We start from the raw sequence: 27,696 nt of genomic DNA on the forward strand, positions 1-27,696 counted from the left end.
CATCCATTTCAATAATTCAGTAACCTACACATTCCTGTAATATTTTATTTACTGACCTGCTTATTTATTTATTACTCACCCATTTATTTGTTCACTCAGTCATTCACATATTAATTCACTTATGTATTAGAATCTATTTGTTTTCCTATTTAATCACTAACCTCTTTATTTACATATTTACACACCCACCTACTCCATTAATTTTCCACTTGTTTACTTATCTAATCATTTACTGGTTACATTGTAAAAGACGTGCCATTTTCTTTGCTTGAGCTATCCACAGATCTGCGAGATGAGAGGTACGCCTCTGATGTTACTCTTGACGTACGTCTTGCCCTGATATAGCGCTTTCCAAGGCACCAGAGGTCCACCACAATATTCCGAAAATGATTCCTGAACTTAACGCCGATGAAGGCGTAGAGCATTGGGTTAAGGCAGCAGTGAAGATAGGCCAGGCTCTCCGTAATGATCAGAGACAGTTTTATGTCATCATCTGTTCTGCAATCCATTTGGTTTTTCATTTCAATAGTATAATATAACAGCACTGCGTTGTAGGGTAGATGGCAGGCAATAAAAACTAGCACCACAGCCAGGACCACACGCACAGCTTTATGCCTCTGGAAGTTTTTGGCATGCAGCAGCGTACATATCACACTGGTGTAGCAGACACACATGACCAGCACTGGTAAGAAAAATCCCACAGCCAACTGAGAACTTGGCACCAGTACCTTCATCGTCTCTGCGGTCCGTGTGTCATTGAATTTAAAGAAGCATACAGATTGTTTTGCTTCGAAAGTTGATTTACCTGACCATGTAGTATAATTAGTAGTTGTTTTATTATCTGTAGAGTTGAAGCCTGTAGAAACATATGACTTATGAAATGTCTGAAATGAATCATCGGGTGCATAGGCCTCATAGTAAAGGAAGGTTGGCAAAGATATTAGCAAGGCTAGAAGCCAGACGAAGGCACAAATCACATAGCTGTAGATCAACATGCTGGAACGGAATCTGAAAGACCGACGAGCTTGTACAATGGCAATATAACGGTCTAAACTGATGCAGGCCAAAAGCAGGACACCACTGTACAGGTTGATGTTATAGAGACCACGTAGCAGCTTGCAGGACCAACTTCCCAAAGCCCAGCCACTCTGCTCACTGTAGATGATCAGAGGCAAGGCTACCACGAACAGAACATCTGCTATGGCCACGTTCAGCAAGTAAACATCAGTCATGGACTTTGTACGTTTGTAAAAGGCATACGTTAGGATCACCAAGGCATTGCCAACAAATCCAACAATACAGATTAGGGTGTGTATGTAAATCTGAACGAAATAACTGACGTTACTGTTGAGCTGACTCTCGTAACATGGCTCTGCTGCGTTCGTGTATGAGAAGTTATAATCATCTTCATACTCAGGATCCTGTAAAGTAAAAAATAATAGAAGTATAAAAAAAATAAAACTTGACCACACTAATAATAATAGCTTTTTTTAAGTGTGTACTAAGTAAAAAGTGCAAAGGTCAGGTAGTGATGTTGGACCAGAAGAAATCTGAGCCTCTAAAGCATACTTGACTGAGGACAATTAGTAACAAATCAAGGTATTAAGGTTGGGTATAAAATGAGGATCCACCAAAAGCTCAGTCTTTGCAAGCAAATATAGTTCATGGCTCACAACTTTGTGATGGAATTGTCAATCAGTTAAAAAAGAACATTTTTAAATGCAAGATTGCAAATAAAGCATTTATTGTGTAACTTTTATTAAGGCAATCATTTGAAAATGAACATTGCACTACTCATTTTGTAATTAAGATGCCCATTGTCTGACACTGAAGCACTCATTCTGTGCCTTACATTAAAACATTGTAAGTGACATTGAACTACTTAATTCTGTAATATAGATTGAAGCATACATTCTGGAACTGTCACTGAGGCACTAATTTTGTAACTTACATCAGGGTGCTTGTTCTGTAAATGATGTCGGGGCATTTATTTGGTAACTGACAGTGTAGTGCTCATTCTGTGACATGCATTGGGGCATTCCTTTTGTATCTTACATTAAAGCTCTTAACCTGTAGCTTACTTTGGAGCGCTGAGGCACTTCTTCTATAATCAACATTGTGTAAATCATTTAGTAATACAAATTGGAGTATTCATTTTGTAACAGTGATGCGCTCTTTTGCTGTGAAAATGAAAATCTTGAAGTATCCAAAGAAAACCATACACGGCTAATCAGTAAAATCTGAGAAGCCATGGATGTACTAAAATTGTGTTACTAACCACATTTTGTTTTTTTGTTAAGTTGCCAGTCTTTTATATTACTGGTCTTTCTGTTTTATTTCTTCTTGGAAAGTGTTGCACTAAATTTGAATTATTCAAGTATAATGACAATAAAGGTCTGTCTGCCTGTCTATCTTAATAACAGCACAACAAGTGGCTAACTGACAGTGAAGCACTCATTCTGTGACTATGAGGCACTCATTTTGTAACATTGGGGTGCATTTTTTTTTTTATTAAGCTGGTGCTGCAAATGCCATTTGAACAGCATGTAAAGTGGCTTTCGTTTACTTCAATCTTTCGACATCGTGCAAATGTCCAAGCTGTGTTGTCTCAACTGTCTAAACAACTTTTCCAACATATTACCAAAATCACGGTACTGCTTAATATCAGAATTTAATTGCATTTTTACTGTATCATTTGTGTCAGATTTTTAATTATATAATATTTTTTTTCTTTTAAAAAGATAGGAACATCACGTATTACTTTTTTTCTGGAATACTCCTATCATACTTTTATAGTGCAATTGATTTCATGCAAGTAAATATGATCCTAAGAAAGTGTCCTAATGTTTTGCCAACTTTTCCAATTACCCAAGCCTATTTTTGAAATGTATGTCAAAGTGCTTAGTTTGTGTTTGGGAGAACTTCTAGAATTACACCTAGAAGTTTGCCATGACCAGAACAGGTTTCCCTATCAATTTATATAAATGGTTTAATACTTTGTACTCCTTACTGTATCAGGTGTAAATAAAGCTATTTTACAGCAAGTTAGCATTTTAACATTGCAGTCATGAAATCAGGTAACCTAACATATAGTTTGAAAAAGCTAAAAATGGTTTGAGAACATAGATTAAGCTGAAGGCCTGCATGTTCCACAACTCTGCAAACTACAGAACTGTGTCATTGTTTATTACGGTTTGCAACACGTCCATAATTAATTATTCTGCAAGTTTTATGATCTAAGCCTTTTTTGTAAATGACATCTATTATTACCAACGTAAGATACTAAATACCCATGACCAACAATAACTTGCATTGTTCCTATTAGATTTTACAAAGATATAAAGATCTGCTTCTGTTTTCTCACCTATTACAGACATTGAGTGTCATCAGTGATTTACACCAGTAACACTTTTAATCAGAAACAAATCTTAAAAATGAAAAAAAAAACGTGCTGGTAATGTGATCCTTCTAATAATAAACTAAAATAACAATCATTGATCATTCTAAATAAATACTAAATAACAATCATTAAATAGTTTAACATTATTTTTTGCAGGTGAGAATGTAACAAAATCTTCATGAAAACGGGTATTAATTGGTGATTTAAAGGTAAATAGCACTACACCACTAAAATAGTGACATTATATTATTACTCATTAGACATATTTCCATGCTTACCTCTGCATCAAAAAATGATTTATTAAACTTAGTACCAACAGAGTACCAACGTGTAAAAAAATAACAATACAAAGCTTAATCGATTCATTAGCAGTTACCAAAAAAAAAAAAAAAGTGCAACCATAGTGTTTATTTAGGACATTTATTTTGCTCACATGATAACAATTTACCTGACATAAGCAGACATGGACTTTGGAACAAAACACAAGTGAGCACCTATAGGGAAATACTTTTATGCAGTATCATGTTTAGGATATATACTCATTTAATTTGTAAGTAGAATATAAATACATAATTAAATTCAATATCGTACATAGTAAGTAAATGCATGAAACAGCCTGCAGTAAATTACACAGATTCATTTAGCTTTCTAATCCTATTAGGATCAATTGGTCTAAACATTTAGAGATCGACAAGTGATCTGTTTAGAGCTGGAAATAGAGCACAATATAGCAATAATATGAAAAACCCAAATACAAACTTTGATTTGAGCAGAAAAATAATACAGACAGGATGTTAAAGCTCAAAAACTTTTCAAAGTGAGCTTAGAGGAAATGAAAAGTGCTTACCATTCTTATCTGAAGTCTGTTTTAACTTTTTATGGTCCTCTGCAGGTTTTTTTTTTATTGGCAGTGTGCGTGCATATGACTAAATGAGGTGGAGGCTTGAACTGAAAGTCTTTTCTGAAATGATTGGCTTTCAAAACTACAGCCGTATTAAGAAGTGGGTTTTCACACATGCACAGAACAGTCGTCAATTCAAAAACACCATCAGCGAGGGGAAAAAGGAAATGAAAATCAAATGTTGGGCTTAATCTGCATTTTAAAGAGTTAAATGAAAAAGACAGATAAAGGAACTCAGCAGTGAGCTGTAGAGCTTTAATAGGAACTGGTGACACAATAAGTTTACATAATACATACATAAATACACAGAAAGAAAAGCAGCTGAAGTCTGGTTGTCACGCCACGTCCTCTATGTAATCTGCACCTTGACTCAGCTGAGACACACTTATGTCCTGAGTGAGCTCTTGCAGCTGTAAAAGCACACAATTCATTTATTGCTGATTAAAATAAATGCAAAAAAGGTGACAATTATTTAAAAGTCATGGGATAAATTGCATGTATGACAAATTGAAGTAATAAAACTGTACACATTTTTATTTTTTACCCACTTCTGACCATTAGTGTCTCATACATGTGAAAGTAAGGAAGGACATAAGTGTAAAGTGTGTCGGGGGGGGGGGGGGGGGGGAGTCTGCCTTATTACATATTCCAGCCCATTAAGTCTGGCAGTCTGCAGCAGTTTTTTGTGCAAAATTTCTTTCACCGTCCAAAATCAGGTATAAATAATTTCAGGTGGGTTACTGGTATTGGCAGGTATTTGTTTATGACATTATTATTCTTACAGAATGTTTGGTTTGGAGTAACCAAGATGACTTATTTATCTTTGCTGTTGAGCCTGCCTTACCCATTTATTCTTAAGCTTTTTGACAGCTTACTGACTTTTTTACAGCAGCTTATAAAAGCCCATATCACAAGGTGATCCACTAGATTAGTTAGAGGATTAAGTAAAATGGGTGTTAATTCCAGACTCGTACAGAGTGCAGAATGTAGTACTGAAACACGCCCTTTGCGCTGCATGTTCTCACCTTTAGACATCTAGTACTCAGTTTGGAAAAAACCCCTTTTGTTAATTATGCAATTAGCAGAAGATTTTATACTACAAATGACAACACAAAAATGACAAATTACATAATAAAAACATGGTATCTTCACAGTACCAAGATTATTTTAATTTAATTGTGACACAAAGGCTAGTTTCAATCAGCAAAGATCTTGTACTTTTATGTACTATCACAATATGTATAAACTCAGGAACCATCTGGTTAAAAATTAACCTTTTTCACCTGGACCGTTTTGTTTTTATTGCTGAGGATTTAAAGTCATTTCCCCTTCTTGCTTGCCGCTCAAAGACCTTTCCTCATTACCCACTGTAACTTCCTGCTTGTGGTTGAACAACTACGTTTTGTAGGTGAGCTTTTTGTAATAGCACTTTGTGGCTATTTTTCAGGTGAAATCAACAGAAGCCTTTACCTTGTCGCTGAGATCAGGTCCCTCAGTAGAAAACTCTTCGATCTCCTCCCCAATGCTCACCTCACTCTTTGAGTGATGACTGCAAAAGAAAGATTAATAATGTATTTATTTATTTTATTAGGATTTTAACATAATGTTTTACACACTTTGGTTAAATACATGACAGAAATGGTAGTTACACAAGAGTCATCAGTTCACAAGTTTAATGTTAAACACAGTCATGGACAATTTCACCTCACTTGCATGTCTTCGGACTGTGGGAGGAAACCGGAGCTCCCGAAAGAAAACCCACATGGACACGGAGAGAACATGCAAACTCCACACAGAAAGGACCCAGACTGCATATTGTAAAAAAAACTTTTGCATATGCCACATTTTGTGTTTACTGTTTCCCTATGTTATTTTAAGAAAATAAACAGTAAATAAAATGTGTAGAAGTCGAATGTGTAAGTATGTGTGACCCGAGTCAAAAGCAATGTAAATTTTACTATTACCGGTATATAAACTGATCAGCCATAACATTAAAACCACCTCCTTGTTTCTACACTCACTGTTCATTTTATCAGCTCCACTTGTTATATAGGAGCATTTACTGACTGTAGTCCATCGGTTTCGCTACATACTGTTTTAGCCTGCTTTCACCCTGTTCTTCAATGGTCAGGACCCCCCACAGGACCACCACAGAGCAGGTATTATTTAGGTGGTGGATCATTCTCAGCACTGCAGTGACACTGACATGGTGGTGGTGTGTTAGTGTGTGTTGTGCTGGTATGAGTGGATCAGACACAGCAGCGCTGCTGGAGTTTTTAAATACCGTGTCCACTCACTGTCCACTCTATTAGACACTCCTACCTAGTTGGTCCACCTTTTAGATGTAAAGTCAGACACGATCGCTCATCTATTGCTGATGTTTGAGTTGGTCATCTTCTAGACCTTCATCAGTGGTCACAGGATGCTGCCCACGGGGCGCTTTTGGCTGGGTGTTTTTTTTTTTTTGGTTGGTGGACTATTCTCAGTCCAGCAGTGACAATGAGGTGTTCAAAAACTCCACCAGCACTGCTGTGTCTTATCCACTCATACCAGTACAACACACACTAACACACCACCACCATGTCAGTGTCACTGCAGTGCTGAGAATGATCCACCACCTAAATAATACCTGCTCTGTGGTGGTCCTGTGAGGGTCCTGACTATTAAAGAACAGCATGAAAGGGGGCTAACAAAGTATGTAGAGAAACAGATGGACTACAGTCAGTAACTGTAGAACTACAAAGTGCTTCTATATGGTAAGTGGAGCTGATAAAATGGACAGTGAGTGTAGAAACAAGGAGGTGGTTTTAATGTTATGGCTGATCGGTGTATATACTATTTAATTTTAAAAAGTCATCATTTTATTATTACATTTCATAGAAACATGCCCATGTGAAGGTTTTAATCTAATTACTTCTCTATATAATCAGATTTTCTGCTTACGTTACCCATGTCGTTGTGACCCCAATTTGTGCATGCTTGTTTTACCTTCATTGTGTAGTTTGTCTATCAAGAACAAATTATCCATCAAGATCAAAGTCCCAATGAAAGTTTACTATGAAATTATTTTATTCTTATTGTCTTCTTTAACAACTTTAACCCTTTTGTATGGCAACATTGCTTGTAAGTACAATTTTGTGTATGAAAGCTTGTGTTATAAATTTGCACAATATTGATTTTTTTTTAGTTATTTGCATGTCACCACTCAACTTTCAAATCCATTTACTTCAGTCAGTTTTAGTTATGTCTGAGTCTAAAGGTGGAGAGATTAGAACACGCCACTTTAAGACTAACAGACCGATAAGTAGCTAGTGGTTGTGGGCATGCATTACATAAAAGAAAGTGCTCTACCTAGTGAAGTCATCATCATAGTCAAGGTCTTCATCTGTAGAAGCAATAAAAGGAAAAATGAAAGAAAGGGAATATTAAATGGATTTCTAAACTCTATGTAAGGTTCATTAATTAAAGGTCAATTATATTAATACAGACAAGACTTAAAGTTGGTTATGAAATATCAGCATAATCACACCATGAAAGGAATTTATTACTTGCTTTTAGTTTAATGTTAACACTAAAAAGCTTTTAAAATTGAATTCATGGTATCTGGAGGATGAGACATAATGAGAACCTAAAAACCACATTTTCTCATTCTGAAGATGTGCTACAAATTTCTGACATTCACTAGACACCATCAGGGTATAGTAACAGTTTAGAATACATTATAAAAAATTTTATGGGAATAACAATGCCAAATAATAATGTGATAACCAGATATCTGCTATTAACATAGGGCTACAAAGCATTAGCACAGCAAGTCAAGAAGAAAAAAGGCAGATTTTGTAGGTATCAGGGACTAATTTAATTTTGTTACATTTTGATTTAAATGTAAATTACTCTCGTCACCAGTAAAGAGGTGAGCAGAGTTCAAAAGCACCTTCATACCGTTCTTACTAGAGAGAGGCTCTTTTTGGCTGTTCTCCGTACTCTTTAACAGAGGTGTTTCTGAAAATGGGGAGGGAGTTCTTCCTGCTGTCTTTGCTGAATCTGCCCTCCTATAAAGTACAAAGCAAAAAGGGTGTTCAGTGGATGTGGCAGGTCTAGAAAAAGAACAGAGGATTTAAGTGATGTGAGTTGAAGGACAAGGAGAAAGGTATTTAAAAGTGCAGAGGTTGGCCCAGCTCACCTGAGCTCATGACCACTGAGGTTGTTCTCACAGTCTAATAATATCCCCTCTCCATCCCCCTCAGTGTCACTGCCTATAGCAGACAGACTGAGTCCAGACACAGTCATCCACAAAGACCACAAACACACCCAGAAAACAGAGTAAAAAAGAAAGGGTTTTAAGATTAAGAAGATGCACAAGATGTGCTGAGAGGAAATAAGTGGTTTAAGAAAAGCTGAGAGAAAGTTAAAATGAATGAATTCAAAAAAATGCTCCAGCATTTAAAAAAAAATCTGTACTATACACCAATCAGACATAACATTATGACCACCTTCCTAATATTGTGCTGGTCCCCCTTTTGCAGCCCTGACCTGTTGAGCCATGGACTTCACTAGACCCCTGAAGGTGTGCTGTGGTATCTGGCACCAAGATGTTAGCAGCAGATCCTTTAACTCCTGTAAGTTGCGAGGTAGAGCCTCCATGGATTGAACTTCTTTGTCCAGCACATGCCACAGACGCTCGATTGGATTGAGCGCTAGGAAATTTGGAGGCCAAGTCAACACTTCAAACTCGTAGTTGTGCTCTGCAGACCGGGAACACCACACAAGAGCTGCAGTTTTGGAGATGCTTAGTGCACAATTTGATGCTTGGAGTTGCACAATTTCGCCCTTGTCAAACTTGCTCGAATCCTTACACTTGCCCAGTTTTCCTGCTTCTAACACATTAACTTTGAGGATAAAATGTTCACTTGTTGCTAATATATTCCACCCACTAACAGGTGCCATGATGAAGAGATCAGTGTTATTCACTTCACCGGTCAGTGGTCATAATGTTATGCCTAGTTGGTGTATATGTGGTGGGTAAAATTGTAAAAATTGTAACAGATTTCCTTGTACTGAAAAAGGAAAAACAGTAAACTTAAAACTTACTATAAATTACTAAACTATAAACTTACTAAAATTGTACACTTATGTACTATTGTACCTTATTTCTCCTCAAGCCAAATCTTAACGCTGCTACACACTATTTATTCACACAGCATTTAGCCTGTATAAGCGGAGTAAAATCAGGGTGATGTGATCAGATTTTCATCGAGCTGCAGTAAGAATTTTGTAAAGTGACTGCAGAGCCTGTAGAAATGTATACAGAGCATACTACACCTTAATATCTGCTGTATTGCCCTACAGTTGAAAAACTGGGTAAAACCTTACCAGTAAGCTTTAAGTAACTGATTTGTACTCCTTTCTCAGTACTCATAAAGTTTTTACAGATTTAGTTTTTAAGAGATTAGATTGAAAAACACTGAAACATTCTTTTAAGAATATTCACTCATCCACACACCGTTTTTGATCAGTGTTATAATCTGTAAATGTAGTGATGATGAGTCCATGGCCCCAAAGGGCTAGAGAGCCTGGTTTTGCAACCACGGGTAAGATGGCTGCAGTGGGCTAAAATGACAGACTGATCACTCCATGCAGACTCACTCATTGAGGCTAGTGCCCCTCCTTATTTGGGAGAAGGATGGCCCTGCCAGGCTCTCCTCCCTCTGCGGGTGCTGGCTCCTTACAGGACCAGGGGGGGAAGCAAAGACAGACAAAAGACACAGTGACAGGACAAGAGAGACACATAAAAAGGGAGGGACAACAAGCAAAGGAAGGAACAGGGATAGTAACCACTCAAGCACCAGGAGCATCAATAGGGAAATCTGGCATTACCATTTCACCCTGATAGAATAGGAATTACTTACTCTTTCTGACTAAAGATCTTTTCAGAATGTCTCTGCCCTGAGTATGGCTTATCTGTAGATGGTAAACTACTGCTTCCAAACACGGTGATGACAAAGCATAATAAAAGAAAAGATGCATGTAAGTACGACAGTTAAATATAGCAAAGGGTTCAAAAATAAGGCCAAGCCAACACAAATACTGGTAAACTCAGAAACACATTTCTTCTTATTCAGTTTATTTTTCAGTGTTCTAAATCATTAAATGCTCTAAGTTTTCTCATTGCTGCAAACTAAAACCATAGTCTTTGGAAATTGCCAAAAGTTATACATATGATTGACATGATTACATATTTTGTATTTCTATTGTTAGGCTGCTTAATGTTTTAATCAAACAACATTATTACATGCAATAAATGTGTTTTGTTTATTAGGATTTTAACGACATGTTTTACACCATTTGGTTACATTCATAACAGAAACGGTAGTCACTCGTTACAAAATACTCATTAGTTGACAAGTTTAATGTCAAACACAGTCATGGACAATTTTGTATCTCCAATTCACCTCACTTGCACGTCTTTGGACTGTGGGAGGAAACCGGAGCTCCAGGAGGAAACCCACGCGGACAAGGGGAGAACATGCACACTCCATACAGAAAGGACCCGGACCACCCTACCTGGGGATCAAACCCAGGACCTTCTACCCACCGAGCCACCATGCCACCCACGATAAATGTGTTTTAAGCTTATAGTTCAATATCATAGATGTCAGAGGGGTCTAGAGATTAATAAGCAGCAGCTAAACTTGTATTTCTGTTTGTTCTGCACTCCTAACATCTAACAAAATTAACATTAACTTCTCACTATCGTGATCATTTCTTATGTTAAAGACACTGCTAACAGTTCTGTTTGTTTATTAGGATTTTAACGTCATGTTTTACACTTTGGTTACATTCATGACAGGAACGGTAGTTACTCATTACACAAGGTTCATCAGTTCACAAGGTTATATCAAACACAGTCATGGATTTCCAAATGACCTCACTTGCATGTCTTTGGACTGTGGAAGGAAACCGGAGCACCCGGAGTAAACCAACACAGACACGGGGAAACTCCACACAGAAAGGACCCGGACCGCCCCACCTGGGGTTCGAACCCAGGACCTTCTTGCTGTGAGGTGACAGTGCTACCCACTTAGCCACCGTGCCGCCCGCGAACAGTTCTGTAAATCCTTTAATTTACTGGGTGAAATGGTTACCTAAGTAGCATGTAACCAATCAACCAGAATCAACCTGTCGCTGCTATTAATTTCTATGAGAACAATACATAGAAAAACAAGACAGGAAAAACATTATATGATGAATTAAAACACACATTGTACAATAAAACTACTTAATGCACAGTTTAACAGTATGACTCTGCAACCACATCCCTACTGGTAAATGGACGTCACTAACTTCAGGACATAACACAAAAAAATCTGATACCTTTTCGACTGTTGTATCAGATTACAAAATGTAAAACAACATAAACATGATTGAATTATCACCAAAGGCCGGTGTCTTGCGACTTCTGAGATTTTTTTGAGTCTTACTGTGATGGTTAATATAAAAGTTTCATGATCTGCTGGTACCACTTACCAGCCATAGGTCTTTTGAGGTTTTGGAAGAGGATCATCAAAGAATGAGTCTCCTTCCTCATCATCATCATCATCATCTAGGTCCAGCGTTCTTATGTCTGCCGGTGCATTCCTGCTGGCAAGAAACCCTTCGCTGGGCCCAAAAGCTCTGTTCTTTTGGGAGCTCAGGGGCTCATTGTGACTCTTTGGTTCTTCAGCCTGTGGAACAGACACCACTTCATGAAATAACTACTTTTTAAGTTTTTCTGTGTTTTGTGTTACCTTGTTGTCTTTGTTCTAAATGTATATACAAAATAAAAATAAACTATGTGAACATTATGCAAATAAAAAAAAAGGAAAGGGGTAAATACTTGTACACATCACTGCATAAGCACAGTCAGTTAATGGGAAATAATAATAATAAAAGATATAACCAGGTAACTCAATAGCGTGTCTAATACTTTAGGCAAATTTTAGAAGGGAAACATTAAGCATTACTTCTAGTAGCTACTGCTAGTATAAATGGTAAGCACTTTGCTATGCCAAGGAAGCCATTTATGACCCAATTTACCCTTATCGCCACCTGCAATCTAGCAACCATGCCTTTAGTCCTGCTACCAACTCACCACACAGAAACATTCCTGTATTAAAGGTTGTGTCATTTCCCTCAACTGGTTTTTATTTGCTAAAATGATATATAAAAGGTATATGCCAAAAATGTGTACATTTAAATTTGAAGTGGATATTAAAGTACATCAAATAATACACAGTTAAATAACTGTTTCCTTTTACTGTATTCCTTTCTTGAATAAAGGTGTTATTAGTCATAAAGGCACTGATATTTTGTTTGTCTTTCAAGTCCTGTGAAATACCCTTTACATCTTGATTCATTTGGCAAATGTAAGAACAAAATTAAATCATTTAAGTAAAGAGAATACATGGAACTACATGGCAGAAAATCTACATACTGTTAAAAGAAATTAGGATACAATAGCTGAACTTAAAGGTCAACGTGACATTTCCTGAAAGAAAAAGGTTTAAATGAGGCAAAATACAGTGACGTCAGTACTGAGAACAGTAGGCTGCATGCTAGTCATTTCTAAAACTGTCCCAGATAAAATGCATAACCATGAACAACACTGTCATATGAAGTGCTGAGAAAAATGAGGTAAAATTAAAACAAACAATAAATGAACAACTACTGTGCTCTATACAGTTAAAAATACTTTTCCTTTTAATGAAACATGCTATTATCTATGAACCATTAGCGCAGCATACTGGCTTAACATGCAGAAACAAAGTAAAAAATGAAATTAAAAAGGAAATGTTTTAGTGACGTACATTTGGTTAGTAGTTACAAAAGATGTGCTGAGCAGTTGTTCAGTGAGAGCAGCACTAAAACTAGGCCACCAGCTGAACATGTGCAGACATGAACAGCTCTAAGATTTGACTCACATGTTATAAAATCAATGATTAGTAAAAGCTGGTTTTCTAAATGTTCTTTTTAAGGGAAGCAGCTCTGTGAAGATGATGCAATTCATATCAGTTTAACCATGGGCTGCAGCTTTACACATCATCCACAGTGTTTTACATGAGCTTTGCTAAGAATGTGAAAAAACTGTTAAGTCATTTTTGCAACCACATGGCTAATATCTGATTTAGCTTTGTCATGTGAAAGCCAAACTATCAGGTGCTACAGGAGGACTGGTGCTAGCATTTTAGTAAGTGCTTTACCTGAAGCCCAGACGTCTCTTCCTGTGCTGCCCTGGGCTTTTTAAACCCCTTATACCTGGGTATCTAAATATAAGAACACAGCTATCAGCCTCCTTTACCAATAACTAACTAATCTAGCAGCCTCTCACATCAGAAAAAATATAAACGTACTGTATTTACAATTAAGAGTCAAAAATTGTGGACAGTGTCTATGTTCCATAAGCTTTTAATATATTGCAGACAAATTTTACCTGAACACAAATTAGGAGACCATTGTTTCATGCAACTTTATATGGCTGCTATCAAACACTTAGTTGCTATAAAGAAGCAGGAAAAAAAACCATGTTGAATGTTCTTTTTTTGCCCAAGTGCAATTTTTAATGAGGGGGTATTGTTACTTTGCCCTATTTTTTAATTAGCAATTGTAATTTTGGCAACTTTTGCCCTGCCAATGGTTTGGCATTGGGTTTGATTTTTAAAATTAAAACAGTTTTGAAACAGTACCAGTTTTTTCTTCATTCAGAAAAGCTAGCAATAATATCTCATTATCTAATATCATGCCACCATATGACACTGTTAAATAACACATTGAACATAGGCTGAACAAAGTAACATATTATGCCAAGATTATGCTAAAATTATTTAAAAATTGTAAAAACATCAAAACTGCAGGCCGCGCTGACTGAAATCTGTGCCCACAGCTAATACTACAAAACAAATATGAAGACGCCTCGTACACTCACTGCTGAATGATGGGAAAGTACAGAGTATTTTAATACACCAGTGACATTTTGGAATTGATTTTAACTTTAAAAAGTAGGGCAGATCAAAGACGTTACGCATCTCTTACTTACTAGGCTGACTTTTTTTTAGGGGCGTTAGGCAGTTTAGTAGTTGGATATGCAAATGGAAAGAAAATATGAGTGTTGTGCTGAAATACATGTTTACTATAGATAAGTGTGGAAAATGTGGAAAAGAATCTGCAAATGAACTTTAGCTATTTAGATAATGTATCTTACTTTATAAGACAACTACTGCTTGCTGACAGGTAACATTTCATTTTCTTATACAGTGGATAGTTTCATTAAAGGTGCTTTAAATTTTAGAAGGAAATATGTTCATGTTGCTTCAAACAGAATTTCAATTGTGGGGGCGTAAAATAAAACCCACTATGGGGCGTGACACCAAGGTAAAAGTGTCACAGCTCTTTTTACCAAACAAACGGTAACTTTACTGGGGCGGAGTGATTTTGCTGCTCATTGTTTCAGCTAAGTGCAGAAGTGGTAAAGAAATAATAAAGTAATGTATCAGCTTGCAAGAATGATGGACTCTAGTATTGAACACACACCCTGTTTCTAGGAAGAAATTTGGGCAGACAGAAAAACGTTTAGCCGTGACACCTTTTTTTCTTTGTTAAATCCACATTTACAATGTAGAGATATGAGATATTTTATCCTGGTCAGGGTTGTGGTGGGTCTGTCTTTCCTTGAATCACGAGGTGCAAAGCAGTAACACACCTAGGACAGGATCCATAGCCAATCAACCGCCCCTTTCCTCACGATCAGTCACACAGCTTGAAATTCACAATAGTGGGCTAGCATAATATAACTTAATTTCTTTCTAACTAGCACAGTGACAGTAGAAAATATGACATAGTAAATTAAGTGAATACTAAAGCATGCTGGTGGAAATATTTACATTTGGGGGTGTTTGCTTAGTCTGGAGTTGGGCACCTGCACAAAACCAGCTGTAGCCTGATAAAGTTCCACCACATGTTTTAGAGACATGATATAACCTCTGGTTCAAACCTTTGTGGAGAAGGATGAAACATTACCCAAAACACTACTCACTACTTAAAGACTAGAGAAGATCAAGGAGTGCTGACTTTCATCCATAGTAACCTGACCTAAACCCCTAAATTAAATCATCTTTGTATGGGTATGGACCTATTTTCTGGATTATTGTCCTGCTATAAGATTCAACCACATCCCAGTTTTATCTACATGGCAAGATTTTAATTTAAAACAGCCCAACAGCCCTAAAACAACACACACTGCAACTATTAGCAGCAAATCTCCAACTGTAATCCTTGGGGAAATTTATTTGCCACTTAAATTCCTCCTCACTGTGTCCTATACTTCAGATTGCAAGTTTTTAATTTTCTTTGAATTGGTTTACTTTAAATAACAGCTTAATCTCACTCTAAAGTAAGAGAGGAATTCCACTAAATAATCTTAAAGAAAAAAATCAAATAGGCCAGTGCTACTTTCATATAAAACTCTTTTGCAGTGTAAGTAAATGCAAACTTGTGCTTGTAAATGTACAGCGTTGTTGTGCTAGAAGACACAGGTACATATGCCACTGCACATTCTATTAAATTACTTTCATTATAGACCTAAAAACTTTAATTAGACCTAAATTAAAGTAAAATCTAAACTAAACTATAGCTCAAATAGGGCAGAATAAAATAGGGCTTATAAAATAAATGAGATAAAGCTAGAATGTTTTCTCTAATAGTTATTGTCCGTCATATAAATTTAACTGTAAGTCACGGATCCCCTTGAACAGTATTGTCCCTGGAAAATACAAGCTGTTCTTTCACGGGGAAAGCCCCTTTATCTGCCATGAGCCAAACAAAGAAAACACATGCTTTTGATACACATAATGTGACCAGACATCAACTTTCTAGAAATCTAGATGAAAGCTAAATGATGTAACACCATGGCTCATGGGTGTAAACATCAAAAGGTAAAAGGGATGAATTTACTTCCAGATTTAGTCAGATGAAAGTTACTAACTAAACAAATGTACACTTAAAATACATAATTAAGCATTCTATCCTCCCACGTAGATGTATCCTCCCACTCAAAAGAAATTCAATTGTAAATTGGAGCAACACTCATGTAGACTTAATATTTAATAGCAATTAATATTTGAAAATGTTCTCTGACCTTGCTTGTTAGTGAGGAACTGATTTTCTCTTCAGTAAGCTTACTTACAGGATGAACTGCATCACTTGCATTACTGGTAACCTTAAAAACAAAACAGATACACTACTGAGCTCCATTCTTTAATAGCTTTAAAATAAACAGTAATTAGTAAAAGTTTAATATATAAAAATGTAAAAAAATATATTAAATACATTATTTTATTTATTCCTGGTCAGGGTTTGTGAATACATGGTTTATCCAGGCAACAAAGTGCCAGACAGGAACTTCCAGGTTGGTGAACCAATACAGGCCATACAGGACACGCTCAACTATTCATGAACTTTTTAAGTGTTTTTCTTTTCTGTCAAGGGCAATTAAGAGTAGCTAATCAACATGCTAGCATGTTTTAGGGAGGTGAGAGGACAACCCATAGTAAAATACATCATTACACTACTGTTATATTATTAAAGTTGCATTAAGGCAACAGAAACCTTTAATTGCGATTATACACTGATCAGCCATAATATTAAAACCACTTCCTTGTTTCTAAACTCACTGTCCATTTTATCAGCTCCACTTACCATATATAAGCTTTTTGAAGTTCTACAATTACTGACTGTAGTCCATCTGTTTCACTACATACTTTTTTAACCTGCTTTCACTCTGTTCTTCAATGGTCAGGACTCTCCCAGTACCACCACAGAGCAGGTATTATTTAGGTGGTAGATCATTCTCAGCACTGCAGTGATACTGACATGATGGTGGTGTGTTAGTGTGTGTTGTGCTGGTATGAGTGGATCAGACACAGCAGCGCTGCTGAGGTTTTTTAATACCGTGTCCACTCACTGTCCACTCTATTAGACACTCCTACCTAGTCGGTCCACCTTGTAGATGTAAAGTCAGAGACGATCGCTCATCTATTGCTGCTGTTTGAGTCGGTCATCTTCTAGACCTTCATCAGTGGTCACAGGACGCTGCCCAAGGGGCACTGTTGGATGGATATTTTTGGTTGGTGGACTGTTCTCAGTCCAGCAGTGACAGTGAGGTGTTTAAAAACTCCAGCAGTGCTGCTGTGTCTTATCCACTCATACCAGCACAACACACACTAACACACCACCACCATGTCAGTGTCACTGCAGTGCTGAGAATCATCCACCACCCAAATAATACCTGCTCTGTGGTGGTCCTGGGAGAGTCCTGACCATTGAAGAACAGCATGAAAAGAGGCTAACAAAGCATGCAGAGAAACAGATGGACTACAGTCAGTAATTGTAGAACTACAAAGTGCTTCTATATGTTAAGTGGAGCTGATAAAATGTATAGTGTGTGTAGAAACAAGGAGGTGGTTTTGATGTTATGGCTGATCGGTGTATGTATGACAATCTTCCAAAATGTTACAATTATTTAAGTTTTAATTTAATTACAAGTAAACTCACCACACTTCTGCACTGAACAAAAAGCAGCTTGTACATTTCCAAAAAAACCTGAAAGTCTACAGCTGAAGAAAGAGGATAATGTATTAGTTGCCATTTGCAACATACCACATGCATACAATATGTGTAAAATAAAACATCACTGACTTACAATTTCTGTTTTTGGCTCCAATTTCATCTGTGACAAATCTTTCTAGCATACTTCTTCATTTAGCAGCAACACACACACACACACGAACACACACACACACACACACACACACACACACACACACACACACACACACACACACAAAGACATGTTTATTCAATGTTATAGATACTTCAAGGGAAATGCAACATCCACAGAGGAATAAAGGACATTTTTTGGACATCATGTAAGATTTTTAAATAGCACTGTTTTGGAAATGTTATGTGTCTGTCGTGAAAGTGTAACTAAGTCATGACCACAAATGTGGTGGGAACCACACACTTGATTTTTAAGTATGTCAACAACTAGCTGAAAACGTGCAGTAACAGTTATGCAATGTGTATGTGAAAAGATTAAAGGATACATAGTGAAGTGAGAGTTGATTTCAATTTGAAGTTTGTGGTATGTTACCTGCTAAAACCGGGGAGAAGATCTGAAAAAATACCAATGGCTTCATCTTTGCTTATTCCACCACTTCCATCCTGAGTAAATAAATGCAAACAGTGTAACAACCTTACAACGTCAGACAATGGAAAAATGCATCTCATCTTAACTGTTATTATCATCTTATTTGGAGCACAGTTTGTTTATTTTTACTGTAATTTATTAATAATTAGGGGTGCATAATCAAGATTCTGTAGTAAAAAAACAGATGTTGCATACATATGCTACATAACTGATTGCCCCTAAAATACCTTAGCATTAAGCTTTATTAAAAGAACATCAACACATTTTGCAGTAAAAAATAACTGATGCACTTCTCATCGGAAAATAAATAAACAACTCTGTAAAAGCAAAAGTAGTTGAAAGTATAAAAGTTAGGTCGTGTAACTGTTTACCTTGTCTTTGCCTTCATATTTTTTTCGCGCTTCAGAAATTTGATGGGACGACAGCTCCTGAAATAAGCAAGTGTTTTAATATAAATGCATTTGATTGGTTTAAAATGGAATTTGTACTTTGTATTTTGTTTACTTTAGATAAATTGTATTTGATACGTTTTGATTTGAAGAGTTATTTCCCATTTCCAGTTGCAATTCCTCTGCCACATGCACTAAACTTACAGTGGCCGATAAGGTCAGCAAGCTAGCATATGCCTTCTTCAACATTAGTGAAGTTGCAGAAACCAGCACCAGATTCCTACAAAAGCTCTAATTTGTACAAAGGACCAACTATGCTTTCTGTAAACCTTCACCACTTGTGAATGTGAATGTTTTATGTTGCACCATGGGTCAGAGAGTAACGCAATTTCAATCCTCTGTATGTCCTGTACATATTGCAGTTTTGACAATAAAGCAACTTTGACTTTGACTTTTTGACTTGTGTTGCCACCTCAACAAGACATTAGAACACACTGTTGCAATAGCAAGACGGTGACTCCCAAGCCAGCCTTCCTTCCTTCAGACATAGCTAATTCTCTCTGTTTAGTCAGCGAGGTGTTGGCACATAAAAACTGGTGCACCACCTTATCAACCAAGGCCTTTTAAATCATGGGACCATACCACTCAACATGGTAAACTGAACCAACTAAACTATGACCAAAATATTAGCCTCACCTATTATGTGCGCCATTTGTGTTGTGGCTCATCAATAAAGATCAATTAAGATTTTGCTATGACACATTACCTGGTCCACTCTTTTTGGTTGATAGTGCTGCATGTCATATTTAAGAAAGTCAAAATGAATACACTTGCTGTTTTTTTTAAGGTTGTAGACATACAGTTATGCCTTAAATACATGCAACAAGCATTCATTCAATAAAAAAAGTTCGATATAACAGGGACATGCATCTTTTTACACAGTGCAAAGGTGAAACTTGGAAAGCCACAGCACAGAAAATACAGAGCAAAGAGCCGCACCAGATGCACATAAGTAGGACAACGTTGTTTTGCAAAATGTAGTAACAGGATTCTCACACAATTCTATAACACCTTAATTTACATCCTTCCTTTGTGTGACCTAAATAATAATGTTAGATGGCAAAAATGTGGGGGGAAGGCAAAGATGTGAATCAACCCGAGATATGCTCTCCAACCACATCTTTAAGGGTTCAGAAGCATTATTACAGGTCTAATTCTGTTCCTGTAAGTTACACCTGTGGTTACTTAATTCAGTAGGTGTATTAAATAGGTTATAGAAACACAGAAAAAAAAATACCTTTGGAATTTGCACTGCGCAATCCCCCTGTAGAAGAAGAAAAGAATGGTTTTGTGTTAAAGATTTTAGCACCTAAGTGTATTGATCAAAACAGTCACAAATTAAGCTCACCTCTGAAAAAATGGAGGACTTGTCCTTGTGCCGGCCTCTTCTGATGAATTCAAGGAGAAGAGGTGTACCCTTGTTAACTTCCGATTCAGAAAGGCCAAGCTCTTTGGACAAACTTTCACGACTGTCCAATCCATTTAACTGAATAAAACCAAACAGACAAAAAAAGCACATCACTTCAAGCATAAACATTTGATGTATTTTTTTTTTTTTACTGGCATGACATTTGGGAAGCATATTTGTGAATCAGCTGAGTGAAGTCAAGTATTTAGTTTCTTCCAAAAAGTCTCTTATTTTCATTTTTTATATTAAAAGTAAATTAGATTTTATATGGGATTTTGTTTATATTTAGGAAAGATATATTAAGGTTTGTCCCCTTTTATTAAAAACATGTTTAGGTGAAGAAGGACAGTAACCCAGTCGCAAAGTGAGAAAAGATTTAGTGGTCAGATAAGACCAAGGCAGCTCAAATCATCCAAACAATATCTTTTTTTTTTTTTTTTTACAAATCCTACAGTGGTCTGGAAAAAACATAAAAACTAATATATGTTGTTTCTATTCAATCCCTAGTGGTTTAAAAAGTTTTCACCAGTAAAAACAATTTACTAATAATTCCCTAATGAGGACACAGTAGCCGTACAATTGGCCACTTCCTGTAAATCATTAAAGTAGCTGCAACATGTTCTGAGCATAAACAGCACAATAAAGAAGTAATTTTTCAGTTAATGACAAAGTAATGTTCCAAAATTGATAAAATACAGCAAATGCACAAATTAGCAAAAGGGTAAAAACAATATTTTATTGTCCCTGTGAGCATTGTTGGTTCAATTATTACAAAAACAAATCACCCAGAAACCCCCAGAAAAGGTCACATCTCAGAACTCACTTTAAAAACAAAAGAGAGACTTGCATGGCAAAAAAATCCGGAAATAAATTTAAATAAGCTTTAAACTGAAAAGTGCTGCACCAGTGACACATTTAATGACACTGATGCTTGACACTGGCCTATCTGAGAAAGTGTCACAAAAGAAGCCAATAGCCAAAAAGAACTACAGCTTTGTGCTTACATTTTAGAATAATTCAAATAAGGGCATGCGTAATAATTATAGCACGTTTAATAGTATTTTTTCTTTAATGCCGAAAATATGCACATGATTTTTTTATATTAAGGTGTGTTCCCTGTAAAAGAGGTGTAATTAATAAAAATTTGGAATTTGTCTAGTGTTGTCCCAACTTTTGCTGGAGACTTGAAAAAGTGTTTCAGGTACAGAATGACAGAAAACCAGCTGCAAACTGAGATAAGATTCTGTGGTCAGATAAGACCAAGGTATCTCAAATCATAGTTGTGTGGCACACATCCAGCACTGTGAGGTAAAGTAGGTGACTGTGGGTCCGTTTTAAGGAAGAACATGCAAATCTAAACACACTGATGATTATTTGATAGGGGGTTCGGGTGGTGCAGCAGTAAAGTCAGCTGTGGCAACCCCTAAATATGAAAGTAGCCTGATCAACAAACCCGGATGATTATTTGACAATTAAATTAAATATCTCATTAGTGCATTTTTGTGATAAACTGTTCTATAATTGTATTGCATTATGTTACAATATTACTTATCATAAAAGATTTTGCTTGTTCAATAGACAATTTTTTTTTACACCCCTCATATTGTTTTAAAACACTGAAAAAAACAGTGATCAAAATATGATGACCTTGACCTAATCAATACATTCCCAATAATAAAGATAACCTGATGTACAATGCATTAAAAGTAGAATTATGGAGCCTAATAATTAACTACAGTAATTTCAGATAATCACAATTAACTCAAAATCATTGGGATTTAGATGATTATGTAATAAATGTAACAGGCCTATGTTGCATTACAACAAATCACATTGACTGGTATTGTGGGGCAGCAGGTAGGTGTGGATGCCAGGGTACTGTGGACCCGCGATCAAACTTTGCCCTTGGTCAACAATGCTAGCCTGAACTGAGAGTGAAGAAAAAATCATGGTACAGTGATTTGATTATAATAAAGTAATTATTAATTATCGTTGTATTTGTCGGTGCATGAAAACATTTTTTAGATGATGTGAAATTATTATTAAGAAGAGATATTTGAACTACTCCTAACAAGCTGAAGCAAAATCACTGCCTTGCAGTCCAACATTGCTAGATGTATAAAATAGATTTTTGTGAGGTATGTGGAATAACTAAGGACAGTAAAGCACAAATGTGTTTGAGTACAGGACCTAAAAATCTCAAGGAGAGTTGTAGTTAAAACCTCCATGGTCAATTTCAAACTTAACAAATTCACAATTTTGGTTAATTTATTAAAGTGGGACAGTCACAAAGACATTTAATAATTTTCATTTTCGTAACAGGCAAATGATGACACTATAATATTAAAAACGTAATTTTATTATTATAATCAATATTATAAAATAAAAGTATTCCAAAAGCAATATGCAACAAATATGCTTCCTAAAAGAGAATTTTAATGTTTTAAAGAAAAGCAGTGAGCAAAAATACCGTGTTAATCTCTGGTTGAAATACTGCAAGAGTGAAGTCAAGATTGTACACTTGCAGAAAGTCTGTGAATAAACTGGCTACGAGACGTCCTGCATGGAAAAATATTCAGGAAAAAACTGTAGTTTACTCTGTTTATTAAAAAAAAAAAAAAATCTAAGAAAAACACAACAAGAGAACTCACCATCTTTACTGTTGAGACAATTTTTCAGATTTTCGTTTACAAGCGGCGTTTTATTCTGCAGGGGTAAATAACAGTTAAATATACAATGTTAAAAGATTTACATTTGAAATCTTCAACTGTGTGTGTTTTATATGAGCCCAAATATACATACAACAATTAAGATTAGTAATCTGGTGGTTCTGAATTTCTTTGTAAGTGATTATGATTGACTACAGGCGGCGAGCGACTCCTCTATGCCCATATAAATAAGAATAGTTTGACTGCACTTATTAAAAGGTACAGTGGCATTATGCTAGTATTAGAAAGCAAATACTGTTAGAGAGGAAATTTCTCCAAACTGACGAATGTAATCCACCAATTAAAACTACAGGTCTGACATCTTTTTAGAAACTGCTGGAACATTGCTGACACTGTCCACAGTAAAGTAAACCATGGGCGTGAATGCTGCCTTGCTAGATAGAAGGCCCAGCTCTTGCATTATTTGGCCATGTGATTAGCAACTAAATGTACTCAAGCTTTAACATGCTACATTTTGAGAAGAGGTTTCTTTTTTGCACAGCCGTCTCTGCTTGCATGACTTCAAAGTTGATGTTTTGAGTTCCGTACACCAGGTTACGTGCCTGTGTGCCTTTGTCTGGGGGGTGTCTGAGGACCTGTATTGCATATTGTATTCTGTCCAATGTAGGGGTACTTAAAAATTGATAACTAACAATATATTCAGTTACTGAATAAGTTAATTACCTCAACTTTGTCCTGCTCCTCTAAAGCCAGAAACACAGCAGCTCGCAATTCAGCCTGCAAACACACAGCTTTCAGTAAAACAGCTTAGCAAATGACTAAATGTGTGTACTCCATATGTACAAACCTCAGTTACAAACAGCTGGGACAGTATGGGAAAAGCAAATTATAACAAGTAGCATTGGCTTACAAGTCCATTCTGATCCATCTTAAAATTTAAGCAACACAAAGAAGTGATATTTTTTGGATTGGTTTACTTTATTGGTAATTTTGTGCAAATATATGCTCATCATGAAATTTGTGTGTGCAAAACATTGACAAAAATTTTAGGACAGAGAACATGTTAAGTCTTGTTAAGTCATGTTAAATCTTAAACAACTGATGCAATCATGTTTGGATATAACAGTAGCTTCCAGGAAATGTTTCTTAATGGGCAATGGTGGGTAGAGATAATTTTCAGCATTTAGCAGACGCCTTTATCCAAAGCGACTTACAGTACAGTTACAGTACACAGTCTGAGCAATTGAGGGTTGAGGGCCTTGCTCAAGGACCCAACAGCAGCAACTTGGCAGTAGTGGGGCTTGAACCAGCAACCTGCTGATTACTAGTCTAGTACCTTAACCACTAGGCTACTGCTCACCACTTTCTTATTTAACAAAGGTTTTAAGTGAACCAAAAAAGGAGACAAAAAAAACCCTCCCTCATCAAGTTTTTGTCAACGTATGCAAATGTTTTAATGACAATGGCATGGGCATGATTAACTAATTATGCACTAACCCACAGCTTTGTTAAAATGACCATAGATGACCACCGGTATTTTTATGTAAAGCTCATTCTTTCACATATCAAATTATACGACATTTCAGTAAATATGATGGTTTTGGTGATGTGGTTTGAACCCAGAAACATTTAGTGTGCTTAACAAAGCTAAGATAATGTCCGTATTTTATGATGAATATTTCAAAATACAGACATTGCACATTTGTATTTATTCATTTTTAAGCATAATAGTTCAGTTTCATGAAGTTATAAAATCTAAAATAATGAAAACAACAGACATGAGAACTTGTAAAACTAGTGTTTTAGGGCCGCATTGCTTTCTGCTCACTGAGACCTTAGAAATTATACAGTGGTGTTCAAAAAAATAGCAGTCCAACACCATTAACCTGATAAATCACTGTTTTTAGTAGAAATGCTATTTCTACATAGCAAATAATTTACTTGAAAGTGTAGTAGAGTAATGAAAACAAAACAAACCCAACAATTAAGACATGCATGCCACTCATTCTGAGTAATCGAAGCATTGATTGAAATGGGGTTGTTCAAAATAATAGCAGTGAGGAGTTCAATTGGTGAAGTCATTCATTCTGCAGAAGAACGGGTGTCAATTTTGGCCCTTATTTAATGTAGGAGGGGGGCAAATGTTGTACATGTTGGTCATAGCACATTTCCTTCTGAAATACTGGGTAAAATGGGTTGTTCCAGACATTGTTCTGATGAACAGCGTACTTTGATTAAAAAGTTGATTGTAGAGGGAAAAAACATACAGAGAAGTGCAGCAGATTATTGGCTGCTCAGCTAAAATGATCTCAAATGCTTTGAAGTGACAACCAAAACCTGAAAAATGCGGAAGGAAGCTTGAAACTACTGTTCGAAAGGATTGAAGAGTAGCCAAAATGGCAAATACTCAGCCAATGATCACCTCCAGAAAGATGAAGGAACATCTGAAGTTACCAGTGAGTACAGAAGATGATTAAGTGAAGCCAATTTACCAGCAAGAACTCCTTGCAAATCCCGTTGTTAAGAAAAAGACGTGTCCTGAATGGGGTAACATTTGCCAAGGAACACATTAACTGGTCCAAAGAGAAATGGCTCAACATTTTGTGGACTGGTAAAGGCAAAATTTTTCTTTTTGGGTCTAGTGACCGTAGACAGTATGTCAGACGACCCCCGATCACTGAATTCAAGCCAAAGTTCACTGTGAAGACAGTAAAGCACGGTGGTACAAAATGATGATATGAGGATGTTTTTCATACCATGGTGTTACGCCTGTTTATCACATACGAGGGATCATGGATCAGTTTAAATATATCAGAATACTTGAGGAGATCATGTTGCCCTATGTCGAAGAAGAAATGTCCTTAACATGGGTGTTTCAACATGACAATGACCCAAAACATGTTGGTTACAGACAAACAAGATTAAGGTAATAGAGTGACCAGCCCAATCCCCTGACTTCAATCCCATAGAGAACTTGTGTTCTGACATCTGAAACACGTTTTTTTGAGGCAAAACCCAAAATTGCAGAAGAACTGTGAAATGTAGTCTGATCATCCTGGACTGGAATACCTGTTCAGAGGTGCCAGACGTTGGTCGACTCCATGCAACACAGATCTCAGAAACAATTGTTATGCCACTGAATATTAGTTCAGTAATTTAAAGTAAAGTGAAACCTCAAAAAAAATTTCTTGTTATAGATACATTTTTTGAGTTTTTAAAGAAAAATGCTGGCACTGCTATTTTTTTGAACAGCCTAATATTCATTTTTCTTAATTTTCTGTAAAGGATTAACAAAAAGTGGCTAAATTTTGTTAATGTTTTGATTTAGAATTGAAAGTGTAGTATTTTCAGTGCATTTGCATTCATGGAAATAAAAGTTATTATATTGATTTTGTGCTTTATTCACTTTTTTAAAATCATTGCTATTTTATTGAACACCACTGTATATTACATGTGGCTGTACAAAATCATATAATAAAAATATTTGTATTTTTAACATGAATTACAACAATCTAAAACTGTTTAAGTCTACACAAAAATAAACAATGCAAAGAGGCAATCCTAAGGTTTCAAATAACATTTTGTTTGAGTCAGTCAAAATAATGTGGCGACACTAGAGGGGTTTTAAATGGATCAGTTAAGAGTTGAACAGATTAATACTGAAACATATTTACACATTATGGGGCAGGCTGTCCTGCCTTTAGACAATCTACGCTTAGTTCAACATGACAAAATCATTACAAGCAGTCTAATCAGAAAGTGTGGAAGCAGAACTGGCCTGCCTGCAGTACAATTCTTGTCTGGCTCTGAAAATGTTGTGCAAGACAGCAAAGCTCTGTGCAAATGTTCAGTTGAAGACTTGCGTTTTTGCACGTACAAACTGTGCTTTTAAAATAGGATGTCAGTCACTTCTCATTTCATATTATATATAATATCCTGTGGTTTTACATCCCTTCCCCACTGTCCTGGAAAAGTAGTTGTACAGTCTACTGTAGGTCTAATGCTCTATGATATTTTTAATTCTTTTGACTGACAATTATTTAAGGATGATGTGTAACCACTCATGTTACACTGACTAATGAATGATACTTCAACAGGTGCTGGTAATCGTGTTTATTTATTATGCTCCAAATCTGTGTCTGTGTCAGAGGGCGCTACAAATCACTGCTTTCTGTTTGTTACGAATTAACAGACTGTCCCAACATTTTCGAATTAAACTTGCTACAATATAGTGTCTAAGTCTGACTAGATAACATTGAATACTCATTATACTTGAATAAGCTTTAAGATAAACTAAAAGCCGAGGTCTACGTATAATTTGCTATCCAAGTCTTCACTGTGTTGACGTTACCTAGTTACAGTTAATGTTTGTTTTTATCCGAGCTAGCTAGCCAGCTAAAAAGCTAACAGTTAGCTACAACTTTAGCAGTAACTTACTGTTTTATCTGCCGAACACACATTGTGTTTTCGTTCAGAAACTCTGTTTATTAAAACTCGTTTAAAAGAGTCGCTTAACTAAATACCTTTATCTTGTTCAAAACGCCACTGTTTTCCAAATTTTGAATGAGCAGGTCTCTCAGTTCCGTGTCCTCCTCTGCAGCAGACATCTTCACTCTGAGTCATGTGACCA

The 27,696-nt window shown here is 36.3% G+C and overlaps 2 protein-coding genes across 7 annotated transcripts; both read right to left on the reverse strand.

Moving 5' to 3' along the window:
• Window positions 1-236: 236 nt before the first annotated feature.
• Window positions 237-2,117, reverse strand: ccr6a (chemokine (C-C motif) receptor 6a). The gene is made up of 3 exons (XM_063002529.1): window positions 2,082-2,117; window positions 892-1,421; window positions 237-795 (listed from the first exon to the last, which is right to left on the reverse strand). Exons 1-3 carry the CDS (start codon window positions 2,115-2,117, stop codon window positions 237-239), a joined length of 1,125 nt encoding a protein of 374 aa, XP_062858599.1.
• Window positions 2,118-4,542: 2,425 nt separating this feature from the next.
• On the reverse strand, window positions 4,543-27,696 carry cep43 (centrosomal protein 43). 6 transcript variants are annotated; one of them, XM_063002302.1, is made up of 18 exons: window positions 27,590-27,696; window positions 23,790-23,843; window positions 23,049-23,103; window positions 22,868-22,956; window positions 20,338-20,475; window positions 20,227-20,253; window positions 18,912-18,968; window positions 18,484-18,554; window positions 18,034-18,086; window positions 17,886-17,947; window positions 16,471-16,551; window positions 11,829-12,025; window positions 10,211-10,279; window positions 8,485-8,571; window positions 8,244-8,353; window positions 7,653-7,686; window positions 5,772-5,850; window positions 4,543-4,711 (listed from the first exon to the last, which is right to left on the reverse strand). In XM_063002302.1, the coding sequence occupies exons 1-18, from the start codon at window positions 27,671-27,673 to the stop codon at window positions 4,637-4,639; spliced, it is 1,422 nt and encodes a 473-aa protein (XP_062858372.1). In that variant the 5' UTR covers window positions 27,674-27,696; the 3' UTR covers window positions 4,543-4,636. The 6 variants fall into 6 exon arrangements, with proteins under 6 accessions (XP_062858372.1, XP_062858373.1, XP_062858371.1 ...); XM_063002303.1 differs by having other exon boundaries at window positions 8,253-8,353; window positions 10,211-10,282; XM_063002301.1 differs by having other exon boundaries at window positions 10,211-10,282.

Source organism: Trichomycterus rosablanca, chromosome 9 (genome assembly GCF_030014385.1).
Source record: "Trichomycterus rosablanca isolate fTriRos1 chromosome 9, fTriRos1.hap1, whole genome shotgun sequence".
NCBI classification, from domain to species: Eukaryota; Metazoa; Chordata; class Actinopteri; order Siluriformes; family Trichomycteridae; genus Trichomycterus; species Trichomycterus rosablanca.

Excerpts from the sequence above, each read along its gene's own strand:
- ccr6a (XM_063002529.1), bottom strand. The coding sequence starts at position 2,117 with ATGTTGATTATAGAAGAAGTGCCTCAGCGCTCCAAA. Across the intron at positions 1,422-2,081 it reads AAGTGCCTCAGCGCTCCAAA|GATCCTGAGTATGAAGATGA; the intron begins GTAAGCTACAGG and ends TTTACTTTACAG. Across the intron at positions 796-891 it reads GCCTATGCACCCGATGATTC|TTTCGAAGCAAAACAATCTG; the intron begins ATTTCAGACATT and ends AGGTAAATCAAC.
- cep43 (XM_063002301.1), bottom strand. The coding sequence starts at position 27,673 with ATGTCTGCTGCAGAGGAGGACACGGAACTGAGAGACCTGCTCATTCAA. Across the intron at positions 16,552-17,885 it reads TTGTTCAGTGCAGAAGTGTG|GTTACCAGTAATGCAAGTGA; the intron begins GTGAGTTTACTT and ends TTTGTTTTTAAG. Across the intron at positions 8,354-8,484 it reads CTCAGTGGTCATGAGCTCAG|GAGGGCAGATTCAGCAAAGA; the intron begins GTGAGCTGGGCC and ends TGTACTTTATAG.